Source organism: Doryrhamphus excisus, linkage group LG13 (assembly GCF_037039965.1).
Source record: "Doryrhamphus excisus strain RoL-2023G ecotype Guam linkage group LG13, RoL_Dexc_Guam_v1.1, whole genome shotgun sequence".
NCBI lineage: Eukaryota > Metazoa > Chordata > Actinopteri > Syngnathiformes > Syngnathidae > Doryrhamphus > Doryrhamphus excisus.
This window is the reverse complement of record NC_136369.1, coordinates 9,736,482-9,753,757: the sequence shown is the minus strand read 5'-3', so window position 1 is coordinate 9,753,757 and position 17,276 is coordinate 9,736,482. Positions and strand designations below refer to the sequence as shown.

The following is a 17,276-nucleotide window of genomic DNA, read 5'->3' as shown; positions in this document are numbered from 1 at the left end:
TATGGGAGCAGATGTGTCCAGAACGGAAATCACAACAGGAACATACTAACAATGTCCCGAACTTTTAGAGAAGCTCAATTGTACAGAAGACCTACTGACTACAGTTAGCCTTCATCCTTGTTTTCTTTTTCTTGTATTCTCCGGTTTTGGCTGTGTTTACAACATTTTGTAACAGTGAGTCTCAGCAAAGCTGCTCATTGTTTATCAGACAGCTTGTTTGTCTCCTCCTGGTGCCCTCATGCTTGGAATACGTGCCAAAGTTGTGCTGCCTCGAAAGAGTCAGTAAGGCTTCAGGCACCCCGAGCAGCTGGGATTTTATTAAAAATAAGTCATATTTTATTTTTTACTGCTTTGAATCAGTCCTTTTTTTGGGTTGTAATCTGTGTAAGATGTCCCTTGTGTACGGCTTTTGTGAATTGACTTTGAATTCCTGCCATTTTTCATGGGTCAGTTTGTCCATAATTAATTATGAAATAGCTTCAAAGTAAAGCCAGCTGCAGAATAGTACAGTCAATGTAAAAAAAAAAAATAAGATTTGCAATTGGCGGACTGGACAGGACATACTTTCTTTTTTTCTTACTTGTGTTCATGTTTTGTAACTTTACATATTATATAGTAAAATGCCAATTTTAAGCATCTGTAAGAGTCTTTAGAGAAATCTTAGTCCTTGTGTGCTGTCAAAGAAGTGACCCAACTGGATTTTATGGGTTTTTTTTTTTTCATTGTTTTCCGAACAAGCATAGGGTTTGGCTTTTATTTGTTAATCGTGTACCATTTTAGGGATTTCTTTGAGATGCGCCAAGAAAATAATATAAATAGCAAAGAGGTCATGTTCTAACATACATGCTTTGTTGCAACACCCAGCCACATACGAGACCCACATGGACATTTTAGTGTTGAGTGAGACAGCGAGTAAGGAATCAGAGTGACCTATCGTGTAAAAAATGTTCTTTGTGCAATGAAAGCATGATGTCTCATTAGGATTTCTGGCACCCACTATGATGTGACACATAGATTCCCAATGATATCATCATTAGACGGTCATTCATGACATTCATCATTAAATTGTCACCCTAAGGCTAAAAGCAGTTTTGTTTTATGATTTTAATCAGTGTTTTAAAGGTTTTTTTTATGACTGTATATTAGAACAGTGTTTCGTTTTATACACGCATGTGTGTGTGCGCATTATAACGTGCACGGGAAATTACAAACAACATTCATGATAGTTTCTGTGGTCCATGTAAGCACGTGCTGATTTTCAAGGTAATATACACATACTTGTACGAGTAATATATCACATCAGCTGTTTTCAGACTTTTCATTAGCGAAAATGCGATGGTTTTGAAAAACAATTAGCGCCTACCATTCATAATTACAAGTGTGCCTTAACGCTTCACAGTGCAAGGAAAACAGAGCAGAAAGGAGACAGAACATGAAGTTGTTCATTGCTTTGTGTGCATTATATGAACAAATCGCAAGTTTGATGATTATTTTTGTGCATTGAGAGTCTTCTTGAAGCTGTCATTTATATTGGTGTTCAAATCCATGCACAATGAAGCAGTGCAAACCTGTCACTGTGTGTGGGGATTGCCCCGTAAATGATGCTTTATCATTGGTTGTATGTATTTTTGTACTTGGATACTGCTTTATCATTATTGTTAACCTTTCCTCTTCAATATGATCTTAAATTAATATGCACACTTAGAATAGCCACCGTGAGTGGACAAACAAAGTGAAGCTCAAATTCAAATGGATGGATGCCAACAACAGATTGGAATAAAAGATATTTAGGATGATTACTTTTTTATTAATCTCAGTGCTTATGTGAAATTTTAAGAAAATGTGGCCATGCAAAAGACACATTTTTTAACCTGGAATTACTATAAAATTAAATAAAATTGATTAGATTAAAAGGTGTGCAGGAATAGGGGGTACGTGACTTTAGGTCGAATTTAATATCTTTAAGCAAAGTTGATGAATCATGTCAGGGACCCTTTGAAAGCCTGGAATGTAGGGGAAATGAATGCATTATCAGAAATATGTGGACCAGAAATAGTTTACAATGTTTTTTTCCCCCATCTTAAACATGTGTTATTATCCTTATCTTTTTTTTGCCGTGAATCACACAATGTAATGAGCCCCTTTGACGTATTTAAACTAATTGCACATTTAGTTGTGTGTGCATGAACACCAGTCAGTACTCCAGCTCCCAGTGAACAAGCCATGTGGGGGAATGAGGCCTGCTGTGGATGTATCCTGGCATTCCAACCATTTCCTGTCTGATAGGATTATTAGTCCTCTGTGCTCTGCTCTCACATGGCCGAAGGCCTCATCTTGGTTAAAAAAAAAAAACACATTCTGAATGGCAGTTTACAGGGAGAGGATTATGCTTGGAAGTTTATATGGTCATCATGCTGCCAAGTACACCCCACATGATGTTGAATTTGATGTTGCACATATTCCACACAGATGTTAAGAGAAAATCTTTAATCTTTGAGCTCATGTACTGTATCACCTAGATGGTAGCTTATGCCTCTGCCTCGTTTATTGCGGGGATAGATCGCATGGCATTAAAAAAAAGATGTTAAAATCGAAATACACGTGCTGACTGTGCAAAAATGGTCAAAATCGCAAAAGGTCTTCAAACCCGCAGACAGCACACAGTTATTATTTTCTGTGTGCATGCAGGAAAACCTTGCACACAGCCATGTCACAATGGCGAGTGTATGAGTGTGTGACCCTTGCATGTGTTGCAAGTTTAAAAGTACATTTGACCTCCGTGGGCACATGTCAGCTGCTCACATAATGTATCCGATATTAATGCACCTTACCCAGCCAAGGCAGGCGGCTCTTCCCTCCCTACACTTTGGTTCTCTGGGTCACAATAGCTGAGGATAATGAAATGAATGACAGTCCTACATGAAGCGCAGTTGGATGCACACTGGAAAAGCGTGTGATCTACAGGGTGCCTGAAGGATCACTTACAACAATCTATGACTTCATTGATTTTGACATTATTCAAGCCATTAATTAGTCTTTAGCTGGGAGAACGTGGCTCCTGTCTGTCTCTGTAGCCTTGATAGACTGGCTGATGTAATAGTGGTTGCTGAGAATAGAAACTCAGTGGTGTTCCCATGTTTACTCATTCCTTTGATTGTCCAGTATGGACAGGTCAACATCTGTTGCAGTCAGGTTTCTGACACCACAGAGGTCAACTATTTGGCCTGCTCTTCCCCTTTAGTAAACCATGATGCATGAGCTGAAAATTATTTATAATTCAGTGTACGTGTGTAACTACAAAGAAAAGTGCTCTAAACGTGAGCATTCCTCGTCCGACGTCACTTCATTTTACAGCTTTCCTGGATAGTGCTAATGTCTGAGAAACACTCAGGAAGTTTCCTTGTGTTCACTTCCTGCATCATTTCTGTCACATGTTCAAGCTCCCTGTTGTTGTCCGTCGTATACGTGTCTGAGGACAAATAGCTGTGTTTGTCATCATAGCTCTTAGAGCTCCCGCTGCGTCAAGGGGAAGGGAGACTAGTGAGTAATACATTCAATAATAAGGGGAAAAGAAGACAGCGGGATGTTGCTACAGACTAAAACAGGGGTCTCAAACTCAATTTACCTGGGGGGCCAATGGAGCTAGGGTCTGGGCAAGGCTGGGCCAAAAAAAAAAAAAAAACGCATTTATTAAAAACAGAAAAAAACTTTTTCAGTGCTTTGGTTCCGATTTTCTACAAGAAAAGCTCTGATAAAACATTCCACTGTTCTCAAATATCTTAATTTTTATTTTTCTGCACAAAATAAGATGAAAAATAAACAAATCAAGAACAAAGAAAATCAATCAATCAGTAATAAATAAAAATAATAATGAGGATAAAACGGCAAATAATAAAAACTTAAGAAACCACATATAGTTGGTGGGTAGACAAATTATTTTTTTCAGATTAAAATTAACAAATCATTATTAGAGCCCTGTAGACATGACAAAACACGACTATAGTCACATTCATACTTTTTTTTATTTACAACATATTGCAACTGCAGGGTCTTGAAACACATGCTAACTCGCAAACTAGAGAGCTAGCGACCTAAACGGTAGCCTTCAAGTTATTTTCTTTAAACTTAAATAGCCAAAAACTTACCACTTCCACACAGATAGGGAGGATAACTATTAACAGTTATTTAACCTTTAACATGAACATTAATCAAACATAATAATTTTTTCTGGGTACATGGTACCATACAGCATCCATATCAAACTTGCGCAGGCCGCACTAACATTAAACTTTCATATCAAGGCGGGGGCCTCAAACTAGTGTCCTGCGGGCCACGTGTTTGAGACCCCTGGACTAAAATGTGAGGCTACACAACTAGCTTGTAATCTGTAACGTGTACCCCGATTTTATCTTCAAATATTTTGAGGTGTCATTAAAACAACAATTACGACGTCCTGTTGGGTTTGTCATTACTGTTATTGAGCTGTGATGTTTTCTTCACCTGAAAAATAACTAAAAATAGTATGTATCTAAGCCACAGAATGTATTACACGCATCACTGATTTAAAGCAATAACCACCCAAAAAAGTGTTAAATATTCACAGTGCATTTCCTCCTGCAGCTCTTAAACTCCAGTGACCCCCTGCATTGTTAGGGATGCTGGTAAACAATGCTCTGGTGCCTCTCCAAGGTGGAACATTTTATCACACTGCAAATGGCAGAAAAGACTAACACAAGTGACAAGCAAAATAAGACAGAAACTGTCCACGCGAGGGGCTATGTTTCATGTGTAGCTGGTGAGCTTGTGTTTTGCATTTTCGCTCCTCTGTGCATTCTTGCCTTTTTGTCTGCTTTTCTTGAGCAACGGCGGCATCGGGGGGCCCCATTAGAGACCATTATCAGAGAATGTTGCATTTTTCACCCTATGTCCTGAAGGTCACATTTCTCTATGCATGATTTACACAATACATCTTTGAAAAGAAGCGTGTTAAGAAAGAAACACTTTTAGACTTTCTTTGGATCAATTCCAGTTATGGTTATAAGGTGTGCCACCAGGTCATAAACCAGACTGATGTTCGTGTATGGTCTTTACTTTTGTTTCCTCTGGCTACTCTCCTTGAGTCCAACAAGTAAATCCCAACAAGGCTTAGGACCGATAAGTACCAATTTCCTGTAAATGAAGTACTTTTGCAGTCCAACTCGCATCATTTTCTCCTGTTCTCATCAGTTTTGTTTGAACCCCTAAGGTCCTTTCTTGATTTCCTTCTATTGTAAAGATCCTGGTAATTTCTTGCATAATCCAAAGCAGTGGTCTTCAACTGTTTTGGATGCAGGACCCACCCTCCCACCTCAATGACAAGAGGTGACTTAAATTGTGGAACATTCATTCATTCATTCATTTTCTACCGCTTTTCCTCACGGGGGTTGCTGGAGCCTATCCCAGCTGTATTTCGGGCAAGAGGCGGGGTACACCCTGAACTGGTCGCCAGCCAATCACAGGGCACATATAAACAAACAACCATTCACACTCACATTCATACCTATGGACAATTTGGAGTCGCCAATTAACCTAGCATGTTTTTGGAATGTGGGAGGAAACCGGAGTACCCGGAGAAAACCCATGCATGCACGAGGAGAACATGCAAACTCCACACAGAGATGGCCGAGGGTGGAATTGAACCCTGGTCTCCTAGCTGTGAGGTCTGCACTCTAAGCACTCGTCCGCCGTGCAGCCCATTGTGGAACATTTTCCAACTAAAAGTTTTTTGATGTTCTATATTTAAAAGGACCTCTTTGCAAGAATTATGCAGCTGCATAGATGGCTAACGTTATTTTCTAATGTTTTACGAGTATTACATCCTGCCTGCTTCCCGCTCAGGAACAATACATTTTTATTCACAAATTCAAGCTATTTAAATTCAAAATTATTTGAACATAAAGTGTGTAAAGGTTTGCAGTACATCTTGTTTCGCTGCACTTTTGGGGTAATATTGGTTGGCTGGAGTCCCAAAACTTTATCGGCATGATGTCTACCTTCTTAGGGTCTTTCGGTCTACTTCACTTTGTCAGGCTGGTCCTATTTAAGGGATTTTTTGATTTGGAACAGGCATTGCAGTAATCGGGCCTGGGTTTGGCTAGAGAAATTGATCAGGTGTGATAAACCACAGTTAATTTATGTTTTAACGTGGGGGCAATAATTCTTTCACACAGGACCGTGTAGGTTTGGATTTTTTTCTCTCCATTGATAATAGAAGGATTAATTGAAAAACTGCATTTGGAGTTCTGTTGTGGTGTCATTTATGTTGTCACTAATGTTTACATTTGTTTAATATGAAACATTTAAGTGTGACAAACAAAAAATCATGAAGGGAAAACATTTTTTCACATTGTATATAGATACAGTATAAGATATCGACAAAATGTACAACACAGTGATTATGAGGTGCAGCATACTTTGAGGTATTCCACATAGGATAAGGGAAAACAGAATATTGTATAATATTTGGTATTGGCATGTACATCAGAATATAAATTCGGATTTCACTACATTATAACTTTATAATATTCCATGATTTAGAATCAGTAAAACAGAAAGGATTGCTTCTGTGGCTTGCCATGGCTCCCCCCAAACATTTATGCAACATGTTGCGGATGTCTGGCATTTAGAAACAATCTTACAAATAAATTCAAGCCGACTTTGCTTTAGCAAGTGTGTCAGGACAAAGATTATATAAGGTTATTGAAAGCATATGCCCTTTTCTACTATGGAACACAGTGAAGTGAGTGGTTTTGGCAGATCATGTTTTTGGGGCCTGGCACTGACATTTAACAGGGCAAGAGTGTCTTTTATGTAAGAGGAAAGTTGCCCCTCAGTGTTCATTGCATTTATCATTTTCTTGTGCTACATGCTTTTCATGTCCTCTGATACATCCATCATACATCTTTATGGCACTTTACACATGAAGGTGACACATGAAAACCAACTGAAACCCCACAGCAACCTTTTGGTGACAGAGGCAAGGAAAAACTCCCTCTGGGGATGAAACCTTGGACAGAACCTGTAAGTTTTACAGGTAACCAGTGCAGTGAGGCAAATAGGTATAAGATATGAGCTTTTCTTGTGGGTCCGGTTCAGACTCGTACGGCAGTGTTTTGGACTAACGGAAGAGTCTTTAAAGATTTGTTAGAGCACCCTACTAACAGAGCTGATGCCTCTATGGCCACCGTGTTGTAGGGATCTAAAAGCGATAAAACTAACACTGCCTCACTTGTAATTTATTTATTTTTCTTCAGGGCCCTGCTGATGTGTGTTGAGTGGCTTAAGGTGTGCAATGTTTCCAGAGCTACGTAACCTGTGACCTGTTGTGTATTACCTTGCTCTCACTTGTCCCCTGTTGTTTGACCCACAGGACTGTTCCAGCTCAGAGGAGTACACCGTGGCTGCTGCCCTGCTTCCGCTGTCAACTGCTTTTTACAGAGTAAGGATGTTCATTAAACACAGATGTATGTGTGTTCCATGTAAGGCGTCTGTTTCTCTCATTTTACAGCTAATGCATACAAAGTGTTGGGGTGGCATGCCTTGCTGCTTAAACCACTTCCACTCTCATATACTGTTAGACTTGCCACAATATTCCCTTCCAAACAGTAAATATGCTTACTTAAATAATTCACAACAATAATTCAATAATTTTGTGACATTGGTTGTGTATTGGCAACCAATTGGCGAAGACCAATAATTGTAATATACTGCCAAATGTTTGCACTTTGCACTGCTTGTTGAAGAGCAAATGCATAACAAAAGAAACACATCCTTGCTTTCTTTTCTAATGTGCGCCATACGGGAATTCAGAATGGACTTACGATGCATACAAACAAAAAAAGTGTTTTAGCTAGGGATGTTCTGATCAGGGTGGAACACATACAGTACATGAACACATACATGCAGTGTAAATATTTGAATGCACTACTGGCTATATTATTATTAGGGGCTGCACAAGCTCGCCGTGCAAGCTAGCTTATATGGCTGAGACGTCATCGAGCGTCAATGCAAGATGACTGTTGTTGAAGACTTGATTTATATAGATTTATATACAGATGTGCAAAAATGTTACTCTGGTTTTATTTGTATGGACGGAACTGAGAACAAAAGCGGTTAAAAAATGTTCTTACATGAATGCTTTGTTTTCCCACTCATACAGTCTAATTTCTAGGTGCATATTTGAGTTACTATACTCGCAATGTACAGCCCATGATGGGGCCTCTCAATGCTTCACATGACAGTAATGACGGAACTGCAAAATAAGATGTGGGTATTTGGATGTCAATAAAACAAAAGTAAACTCAATGTGCTGTTTTTAAGTGTCTGTAGGGGACAATAGCAGCATAGTGAGGTCGAAATACAGTGCATCCGGAAAGTATTCACAGCGCTTCACTTTTTTTACACTTTGTCATTTTACAGCCTCATTCCAAATTGTATTGAATTAATCTCTTACCTCAAAATTCTACACAAAATACTCCATTATGACAATGTGAAAAATTTTTTTTTTGACTTTTTTTTAATTTATTAAAAATAGAAAACAAAAAAATCACATTTACATAAGTATTCACAGCCTTTGCCATGAAGCTCAAAATTGAGCTCAGGTGCATCTTTTTTCCACTGATCATCCTTGAGATCTTTCTACAGCTTAATTGGAGTCCACCTGCAGTAAATTCAGTTGATTGGACATGATTTGGAAATATAATAACTGTCTATATAAGGTCCCACAGTTGACTGTGCATGTCAGAGCATAAACACCAAGCATGAAGTCAAAAGAACTGTCTGTAGACCTGCGAGACAGGATTGTCTTGAGGCACAAATCTGGGGAAGGATACAGAAAAATGTCTGCTGCTTTGAAGGTCCCAATGAGCACAGTGCCCTTTATTATTTGTAAATGGAAGACGTTTGGAACCACCAGGACTCTTCCTAGAGCTGGCCGGCCTTCTAAACTGAGCGATCGGGGAAGAAGGAAGCCACTCCTTAGTAAAAGGAACATGGCAGCCCGTCTGGAATTTGCCAAAAAGCACCTGAATGACTCTCAGACCATGAGAAACAAAATTCTCTGGTCTGATGGCTTTCGTCTGGCCACTCTACCATACAGGCCTGATTGGTGGATTGCTGCAGAGATGGTTGTCCTTCTGGAAGGCTCTCCTCTCTCCACAGAGGAACGCTGGAGCTCTGACAGAGTGACCATCGGTGCCTTGGTCACCTCCCTGACTAAGGCCCGTCTTCCCCGATCGCTCAGTTTAAAAGGCCGGCCAGCTCTAGGAAGAGTCCTGGTGGTTCCAAACGTCTTCCATTTACGAATAATGGAGGCCACTGTGCTCATTGGGACCTTCAAAGCAGCAGACATTTTTCTGTATCCTTCCCCAGATTTGTGCCTCAAGACAATCCTGTCTCGCAGGTCTACAGACAGTTCTTTTGACTTCATGCTTGGTGTTTGTGCTCTGACATGCACAGTCAACTGTGGGACCTTATATAGACAGTTATTATATTTCCAAATCATGTCCAATCAACTGAATTTACTGCAGGTGGACTCCAATTAAGCTGTAGAAAGATCTCAAGGATGATCAGTGGAAAAAAGATGCACCTGAGCTCAATTTTGAGCTTCATGGCAAAGGCTGTGAATACTTATGTAAATGTGATTTTTTTGTTTTCTATTTTTAATAAATTCAAAACATGTCAAAAAAAAACTTTTTCACATTGTCATAATGGAGTATTTTGTGTAGAATTTTGAGGTAAGAGATTAATTTAATACAATTTGGAATGAGGCTGTAACATGACAAAATGTAGAAAAAGTGAAGCGCTGTGAATACTTTCCGGATGCACTGTAACATCAAAATAAAAACATTTCTGTCCCCCAGTGTTGATATGACAGAAAATAATTGAGAACCATCCTTACAGGAACTGACACACTGTTCACATTCATAAGGATAGCTATTATCCAACATTTGCAACAGTGGAACAATGTCTTGCTATTTAAGGTTGTAAAACACCAATGAATAATTACCAATGAAGGCCTATAAAAACAAAATATAATGGTATATAGCCATGTATTTGTTACATATGTTAAATTTGAAACAAACAGTGCATTGTCTGACTTTTTTTCTCCAGTGGGTAAAAAGTTAAAGTGAAGTCAGGTGGGAATTTGCCAAAAAGACTCTGTAATGACTGGTGCAGTGGTACAAGGGTCACTCAGTGGAACCACAACAAAAACACAGATTGGTAATGGGGCATCACAGTAGTTGTGGCCTGATATATATTGCATGACTGTTTGACATACTAGAACACACATGCGTTATTTTTATGTCTGTTATTCTCTGTTAAGGTCCACAGGCAGCATTTTAATTGAGTTAAGGTATGACCTTTGGCTGGATCATTGTAACAATTTGCTTATTTTTTATAAAGATATTGTGTTGCACAGTGTTTATTGTTGAAGACAATTGTCCTGTTGCATGACCGAGTTTATTGCAAGCTTACCTGCTGGAGAAATGCCATTTGATTTTGGTATACCCAGACATACCGTAAAAACCGTATGAGGACCAAGTCTTGTGGCTACAAAATATGCCTAGCTTGTGTTTAGACTTTCCCATATGCTGTGCATTATAGCTAAACATCTCCACTTTAGTCTTGTCACGTTATGTAGCATCTGCGATGTGTCCCTTGGGGTTTATTCCGATTTTTGTTGAGCATTGTACGTTCTGACCTTGTTATTGACAATACTATATACAGTATCTTGGTGAGTGTGTCAAATGTTTCCCAATGTTTTGGAATAATAATAATAAGCTTTCAAGTCAAGAACTTGACTTTCTCAGATAGGTATTAGATACAGTACAGTACAGTAGCTCATCTAATGAATTTGTTGACTTTGCATTGTGGTAAAACATACACACCTGAGACCCACAAGGTGATAAAACCTCAACATTTAGCTCGGAAATCAAACTTCCTGATCATGAATTAATCAAATGCATTTAATTGGCACTGCATATCTGCAACTTCTCTATCCATTCATATTAAAACAGTAAGGCTATAATATATTAATACACACAGTCTGCATGTTGACATAGGTTTTGCGAATCACAAGTTGTTCATCAGAGGTTGTGCGCATTTAATTTTTAGGACTCTGTGAAAGGTCATGATAAATCATGGCTTTGAAATTGGGTGTGTACTTTCTGATCATCATGACACTTTCTGCACTTGAAATTAATCATATGAGTCAGTACTTTTCTTTTGATTCCATACATATTTATTATGTTTTGCAATACTATTTTAATGTTTATACATTTTTTGTTATATTTCAGTCATTTGTTCTATCAGTGCACCTTCTGCACATCTACTGAACTTTGCTGAAAATATACCACGTGAAAGTATACAATGTATAGACTCTTAACTATTTGATTGTCAAATAGTTTGATGTATAGATTTTTACAAAAGCTATTTGTTAACAATTGTTCATTTTAAATAACTGGCAAATGACGATGCACATTACCAGACATTTACATTTAATGTGTTCAGTATTATGCTGTGAATCTGTGTCTCTAGGACCAATGTCATTCTCCGAGTCCATGTTTGGAAAGGTCCCCTTGTTTTTTTTTTGTCAGTGGCACTGTCCCCTTGTCCCTAGATTATCTAGGGCAGGGAACATGGGAACCCCATGCTCCCTCAACCCTTGCTACCAGAGCCAGAGTGTGTTTAGTTTGTTTCCATATGTTGAGGCTGACAAGTTGATGTTTTTGACCCACATTCTCTGTTCATTCCTTAAACGCCTCAACTTTTTCTGGTCCCCTGAGAGAATGCATGTTGAAAATGTATTCATGACAGAGGGAAGGTGAGACTGATTTGCAAAATATTCTGTATATATGTATTTTGCATGGATGTTATCAATTGTCTGTTAGTGCCAAAGTGTATCTTGGTTTCATGCAACCTTTTCTACAGTGGCCCTTTGTTGGATGTGGTGGATGATATTTGGTCCAATTGCTAAGGAGCTGTTTTTCTGACCTTTATTATTTAAAAATGGGTGCCTTTATCAAGAGATGCGTAGGTGTCATTGATATCTCAGTAAGTTTTTATTTTGCATAAAATTGAATGATCTATATGTTAACGTGCCACTACAGTAATTGTTTTTGCTGGACCTACTGGTTAAGAGAAAAAAGGAAAAGCCCCCAAACAAATTAGAGGACCTACACGACTGGAACACTGTGCTGTAAGCATCCCTTCTGGTTGGTTTATGTGTGTGGGGGGGGGGTCTAATTCAGCCAGTGTCCCCTATCACCTCATGCATAAAGTGAAGCATTTGTATCACTCAGAATGTCCAGCTTGTGGTTTACCTAATCTATGTTTACCTTCTTTTGGAACATTTGCATGACTTGTATGTATACAGTTATGTCCTACAAGAACAGAATTGTTTATTCTTCAACTTTCAACATCATATTTCCATTACTAAATACTTCAATTACAATACAAAAAGAGATGGATTTTGTGTAGGTCAGTTATCTATGCCCTGTTGTGCACCCTCTTTGGTGACAACCTGCACCATTTCTCAGTTTTTGCGAGTCCCAGTTTATGTTTGATGGAAGAAACCTTGATCAACCTCAGAATCATGACCCCTAAAGTTCTATGCAAGATCTCACATCCAGATAGCCCTTCTGTGTTTGACCTATACAGAACAGTTTCTTCCTTTTTGCTCCCATTGTGCTCATTTTATTTTTTTGGCTTGTTTTTTTTTTTATCCCCCCTCTTTCATTCCTACCTTCCACCCCTCCATGAGACAAGTTACTCAGCCATAATGGTCTGTAAACTCCCCCTTTCCCCTTCAACTTTACTTCCTCGTTTCCCTCCTCTCCCCTCTCCATTATTCTCCTATTCCCTGTCTGATTGCTTACCATCTATCTTGTGAGTGTCGTGTCCCACTGTATTACAAGAAGTGATGACCTGGGTCAAAATGACCCCTGCACATATCTCAAGAGTCAGAAAAACACACACAGGCTGAGTATAGGCAGCAAAGACGCATCACAAACATCCCCCCCCCCCCCCCCCCCACACACACACACGCAGTCACATCTGTGTTTTTAGACACGTAGCATGTAGTAAGTACAGAGAGGTGAGAAGGATCATCCTGCTCTTACATTTTGGATGCGTCACATGAGTGAGGCATTTACCTTGGGGGAATTTACACTTGGGTTTATGTAGAGTTGTACATTATGTGAAATGTTTTTCATCTTTCTGTCTTGTTCGCAGAAAATAATGCATCTGTTGTTATGCAACAGAAGAAACACACAAGACTTTGATTGTTGCAGTGGTTTTACTGAGAATGAAGTTGTTTTGTTTCTGCTTGTTATGATTACAGCGACCGCCTCTACTTCTAATACTATACTTGAGAATAATCCATGAAGTGAACATGAAAACCATTACGTAGGGTCGTATTCTAAAAGGTTCATCTCCCCTGACTTCATGTTGATAGGCAATCTTTTTTCAGACAGTTGTATTTTTCAAGGATTCCTTAACATCGTGTTGTACTCCACCCTGTCAACCAGATTTAATGCCTGAAGCCGAGCATCACACATTCCCTACCTGGTTTATTTGTGCAAGCAGCAGGTGCTTCAGTCTTTAGACCACACTAGTGAAAGACATTAGCACTGTTTCGAAATACCCCAGAGATCCAAAGAACACTTAAACATCCTTATATTGCCACAGGTTACAACTCAGTGATTGATTTCAGTCATGACTAAGTCATGGCTGATTTAATTTGTGTTTTTCCACAAAGGAACGTTCTTGGCATATTTTTTTGGCCGGTTTATCATATAGTTGCATCCAGACGAGAATGCATCATGGAGTGAAAACAATGTAATTCCTGTCTAGATCCTCATTGATGTTTTTGTTTGAAGCACTTCTCTCCCATTAAAAAAAAAATGTTTTCAGTTCTGGTCACTGGTGTCGTTAATTTACAGTATGTATTTGTGTTTTACAGAAACTGGTTGCTGGAGTGAACCAATTTGCCTACACCTGCATCCAAGACCACCCCATCTGGACCAATCAGCAGTTTTGGGAGGCCACTTTCTATAGCGAGGTGCAGAGCCAGATCCGAGCCCTATACCTCAATACCCCCGAAGAAAAGTGGAGCATCGCTGCCAGGCTGAAGGTAATTTGCAAGATGCAGGACAGCCCCCTCAATCAACAAAACTACGAAATAATTTACACAAACAGTTGCATTTCCAGCAATCTAAGTTAATTTCACCATTGGCAATGACAAACAAGTAAATTACATTGATTGTCGTTGGCTAGGAGAACCGAGTTCGATTCCACCCTCGGGCATCTCTGTGTGGAGTTTGCACGTTAGGTTTACTCTGGGTACTCTCTCCAACCATTTTTTCCAATATCCCTTTCGAGGAGGTGGGCACAGTGCCTGGGGTGGGCAGAGGAGAGGATCAGACAGCTATGGACCTGGCTGCTGAGCAGCTGCGCTTGTGGCCGAGCCTCAGCAAAGAGAAGCAGCAGGAGCTGGTGAAGAACGAGGAGAGCACCGTGTTCAGCCAGGCCATCCACTATGCCAGCCTCATGGTCTATCTGCTTGTTCCTTTGGACACCAGCAAGAACAAACTACTTCGCAATACACCAGCCACTGACTGGGAGAGCGGCAGCAACAGCATCGTTACCAACAGGTCAGCATGCAAAGGTGTCACTAGGTCAATATATTTAGCATTGCTGTTACTTTAGTTGAACTGAAAATTTGCTTGTTGTATTTCTCATCACATGGAAGGTACAGCAATCACTCTTATCTGGAGGAGACCTTAACAGTAAGGTTTCATGGTTTGGGAATATGTGTTCCTGTGTTAAGGTGGTGATGGAAGTCAGTCACCCATTCCTTCCAATGTAGCCAAACGGAACTCATTGTGTTTTTTGTGTCCAGTCCGCATTCAGTCTGAGCTGCTCCCGAGACATTGCTACTGCACAAAATAGCGAAACCTGAAAACCCTTTGGGTGTCATCAATAAGCCTGTTCTGTACTCGACCCAAACCAAACAGAATACCTCTGATTTCCCCTGTTGTGCACTGGGAAATTAATCTTTTTTTGGAGTGGCTCACTTGTTGCCAAAAACACCAAGAACACAATGTCCGCATTTTAAGTTTGTGGTATATAATTCCCCCCCTAAATGTTGGTATTTTATTGTCACAACTGCCTCAAGATGTTTAAACTTTTGATGAGAGAACAGCTGAGAATTTGTTCATGTCGACATTTTCATCATTTGTTCTTTTCACTGTAGCGCCAGACATGTTTTTTGAGCTCTGCCATTTGACTAGTGAGGATTCCAGAAGGCAGTTAACTTCATGTGAAACTTTTCTTATGGCTAATAGATTGATCACAGCATCAACACATTGCATGTGCCAGGCTCATAGCTCACCTCTGTCAACACGCAGCTCTCGCATCTCCCAATGGACAAAGTGGTTTCACCCTTTACGTAGTCATGCTTTTCATCACATTGTTTATCGTTTATAGCATCGCCGGCAGCGTTGCCGAGAGCTTTGACACCGAAAGTGGGTTTGAGGACTCTGAGAACAGCGACGTGGCCAACTCGGTGGTCCGATTTGTGGCTCGCTTTATTGACAAAGTGTGCACAGAGAGTGGTGTAACCCAGGAACACATCAAGAACCTCCACAGCATGATCCCAGGTACGTCACGCACACTGTTCATTCACGCAGCTGCTGTCCTAATTCCCTCAGCTTTGTACAGAGTAACTCCTGCTAGTGTGTATTCTCAGTAACACCGGCCTCTGAGCTGATTAACTCCTGACATGTTAAATGGCCTTAAAACCTCTAAATACACGCTGGTTGTGTCAGTGTGTTTAAGTACCGTACATGTGTTTCTTTGTACCCCGTCAATGAGTGCACTGATGTGTGGACACCAGGTAATTGACCTCATCCTCTGACCCACAGGCGTAGTTGCCATGCAGATAGAGGCTCTTGAGGCAGTTCACAGGGAGAGCAGGAGGTTACCGCCCATTCAGAAGGTGAGCGATGACTTTGCCCAACATTTCCTAGATAGTTTTACTAGTGTAAAATATAATTAAATTAAACCCGATGACTGCGCACAACACAGTGAAATACTAATAAAAATAGTGGTGCTCCGATCCATCGTCCACAGATCGGTATCGGACGATATCAGTGAAAAAGGACGGTATCAAGATCGGCAGATACTTGCCTTAAAATGCCAATCAGCTTTGCCCCCGCTGCAGCATTCTGAACAAGCATGTCTTCCGTCTGTGGGACTTTCTATCTTTGTGAGAGTGACTAGGTTTTGCTGTCTCACACTTGGCGGGGTGTGGTGAGTTTCTGGCTCGCAATCATCTGTCAGGCAGTGGCTAGAAAGCCACGGTCCCAACCCGCTGTACTTGCAAATGTGGGCAAAATTTGGGAATGAGTACCACCTCAGTACAGTTTTGGGAGCATACAGACACTTTGGCTATAGGTTCAAACTGCAGGGTTTCATGTACAGTTCAGATTGTTTATATACAATTTTTTGTGTGGTCGTTCTCATTACCAAAGAAATGCAACATGTTAATATGTATGCAAAGTGAAGTGCATGTGCAAAAGCATGCCATCACTCACATTTCCGTGTGTTTACAGAAGTGTGAGTGCTAGTGATGTGCGATACCATTGATTTAATTTCCAATCCGATACTGGGTGAAAAGTTAGGCTGGTGTCGATGATACCGATCTGATTCTATGTGCTAATTCACCTAATGTGTTTGGTGATTTTTAAAAAGTCGTGTAGAGTATTTCAAATCAAGCATCAAGAATACAAAACATCATAGTTATTTACTGATGCATTTTAAACCCTTGAATATATTGAGGTCCTGGGGTGATTTGCAATATAGCCAAGCTTAGAAAAAAAACAAAGATGCAATTATATAGCTGACATATAAAAAGTATCACTATTTTTATTTCAGACTCAACTTTAGTTCACTTATTACGGTTTGGTCTGTAAGCAATTAATCGTCAATAAACCAGGGACAATTGTAATGGCAACTGAACATGAATAATAACACACTGTTGTGAATGGAATTCACCAGCCATTTGGTTTTTATTCTGTTTCCTGCGAGTGTGCAGCAAGCTGAAGACTGCCAGTGTTGTCAAGTGCACTTTTAAATATTTGACTTGGTATTTTGAACCCTGCTGTGCTTTTACAGTGCCTGCCAACGCTTGGTAATCCTTGTTAAAAGCACTTGTACACAGACAAACAGCATCC

At 39.9% G+C, this 17,276-nt stretch overlaps 1 protein-coding gene across 4 annotated transcripts in view; it reads left to right on the top strand.

Annotated features, from left to right (window-relative positions):
• The window catches only part of sbf2 (SET binding factor 2), a 76,980-nt gene that overhangs the window by 40,012 nt on the left and 19,692 nt on the right, over positions 1–17,276 (top strand). For all 4 annotated transcript variants that reach the window (XM_078795512.1, XM_078795511.1, XM_058088768.2 and 1 more), the window contains exons 17-21: positions 7,409–7,477; positions 14,003–14,173; positions 14,422–14,693; positions 15,529–15,701; positions 15,966–16,039. In XM_078795512.1, the coding sequence (XP_078651638.1) occupies positions 7,409–7,477; positions 14,003–14,173; positions 14,422–14,693; positions 15,529–15,701; positions 15,966–16,039 (759 nt within the window). The remainder of the gene's footprint in view (positions 1–7,408; positions 7,478–14,002; positions 14,174–14,421; positions 14,694–15,528; positions 15,702–15,965; positions 16,040–17,276) is intronic.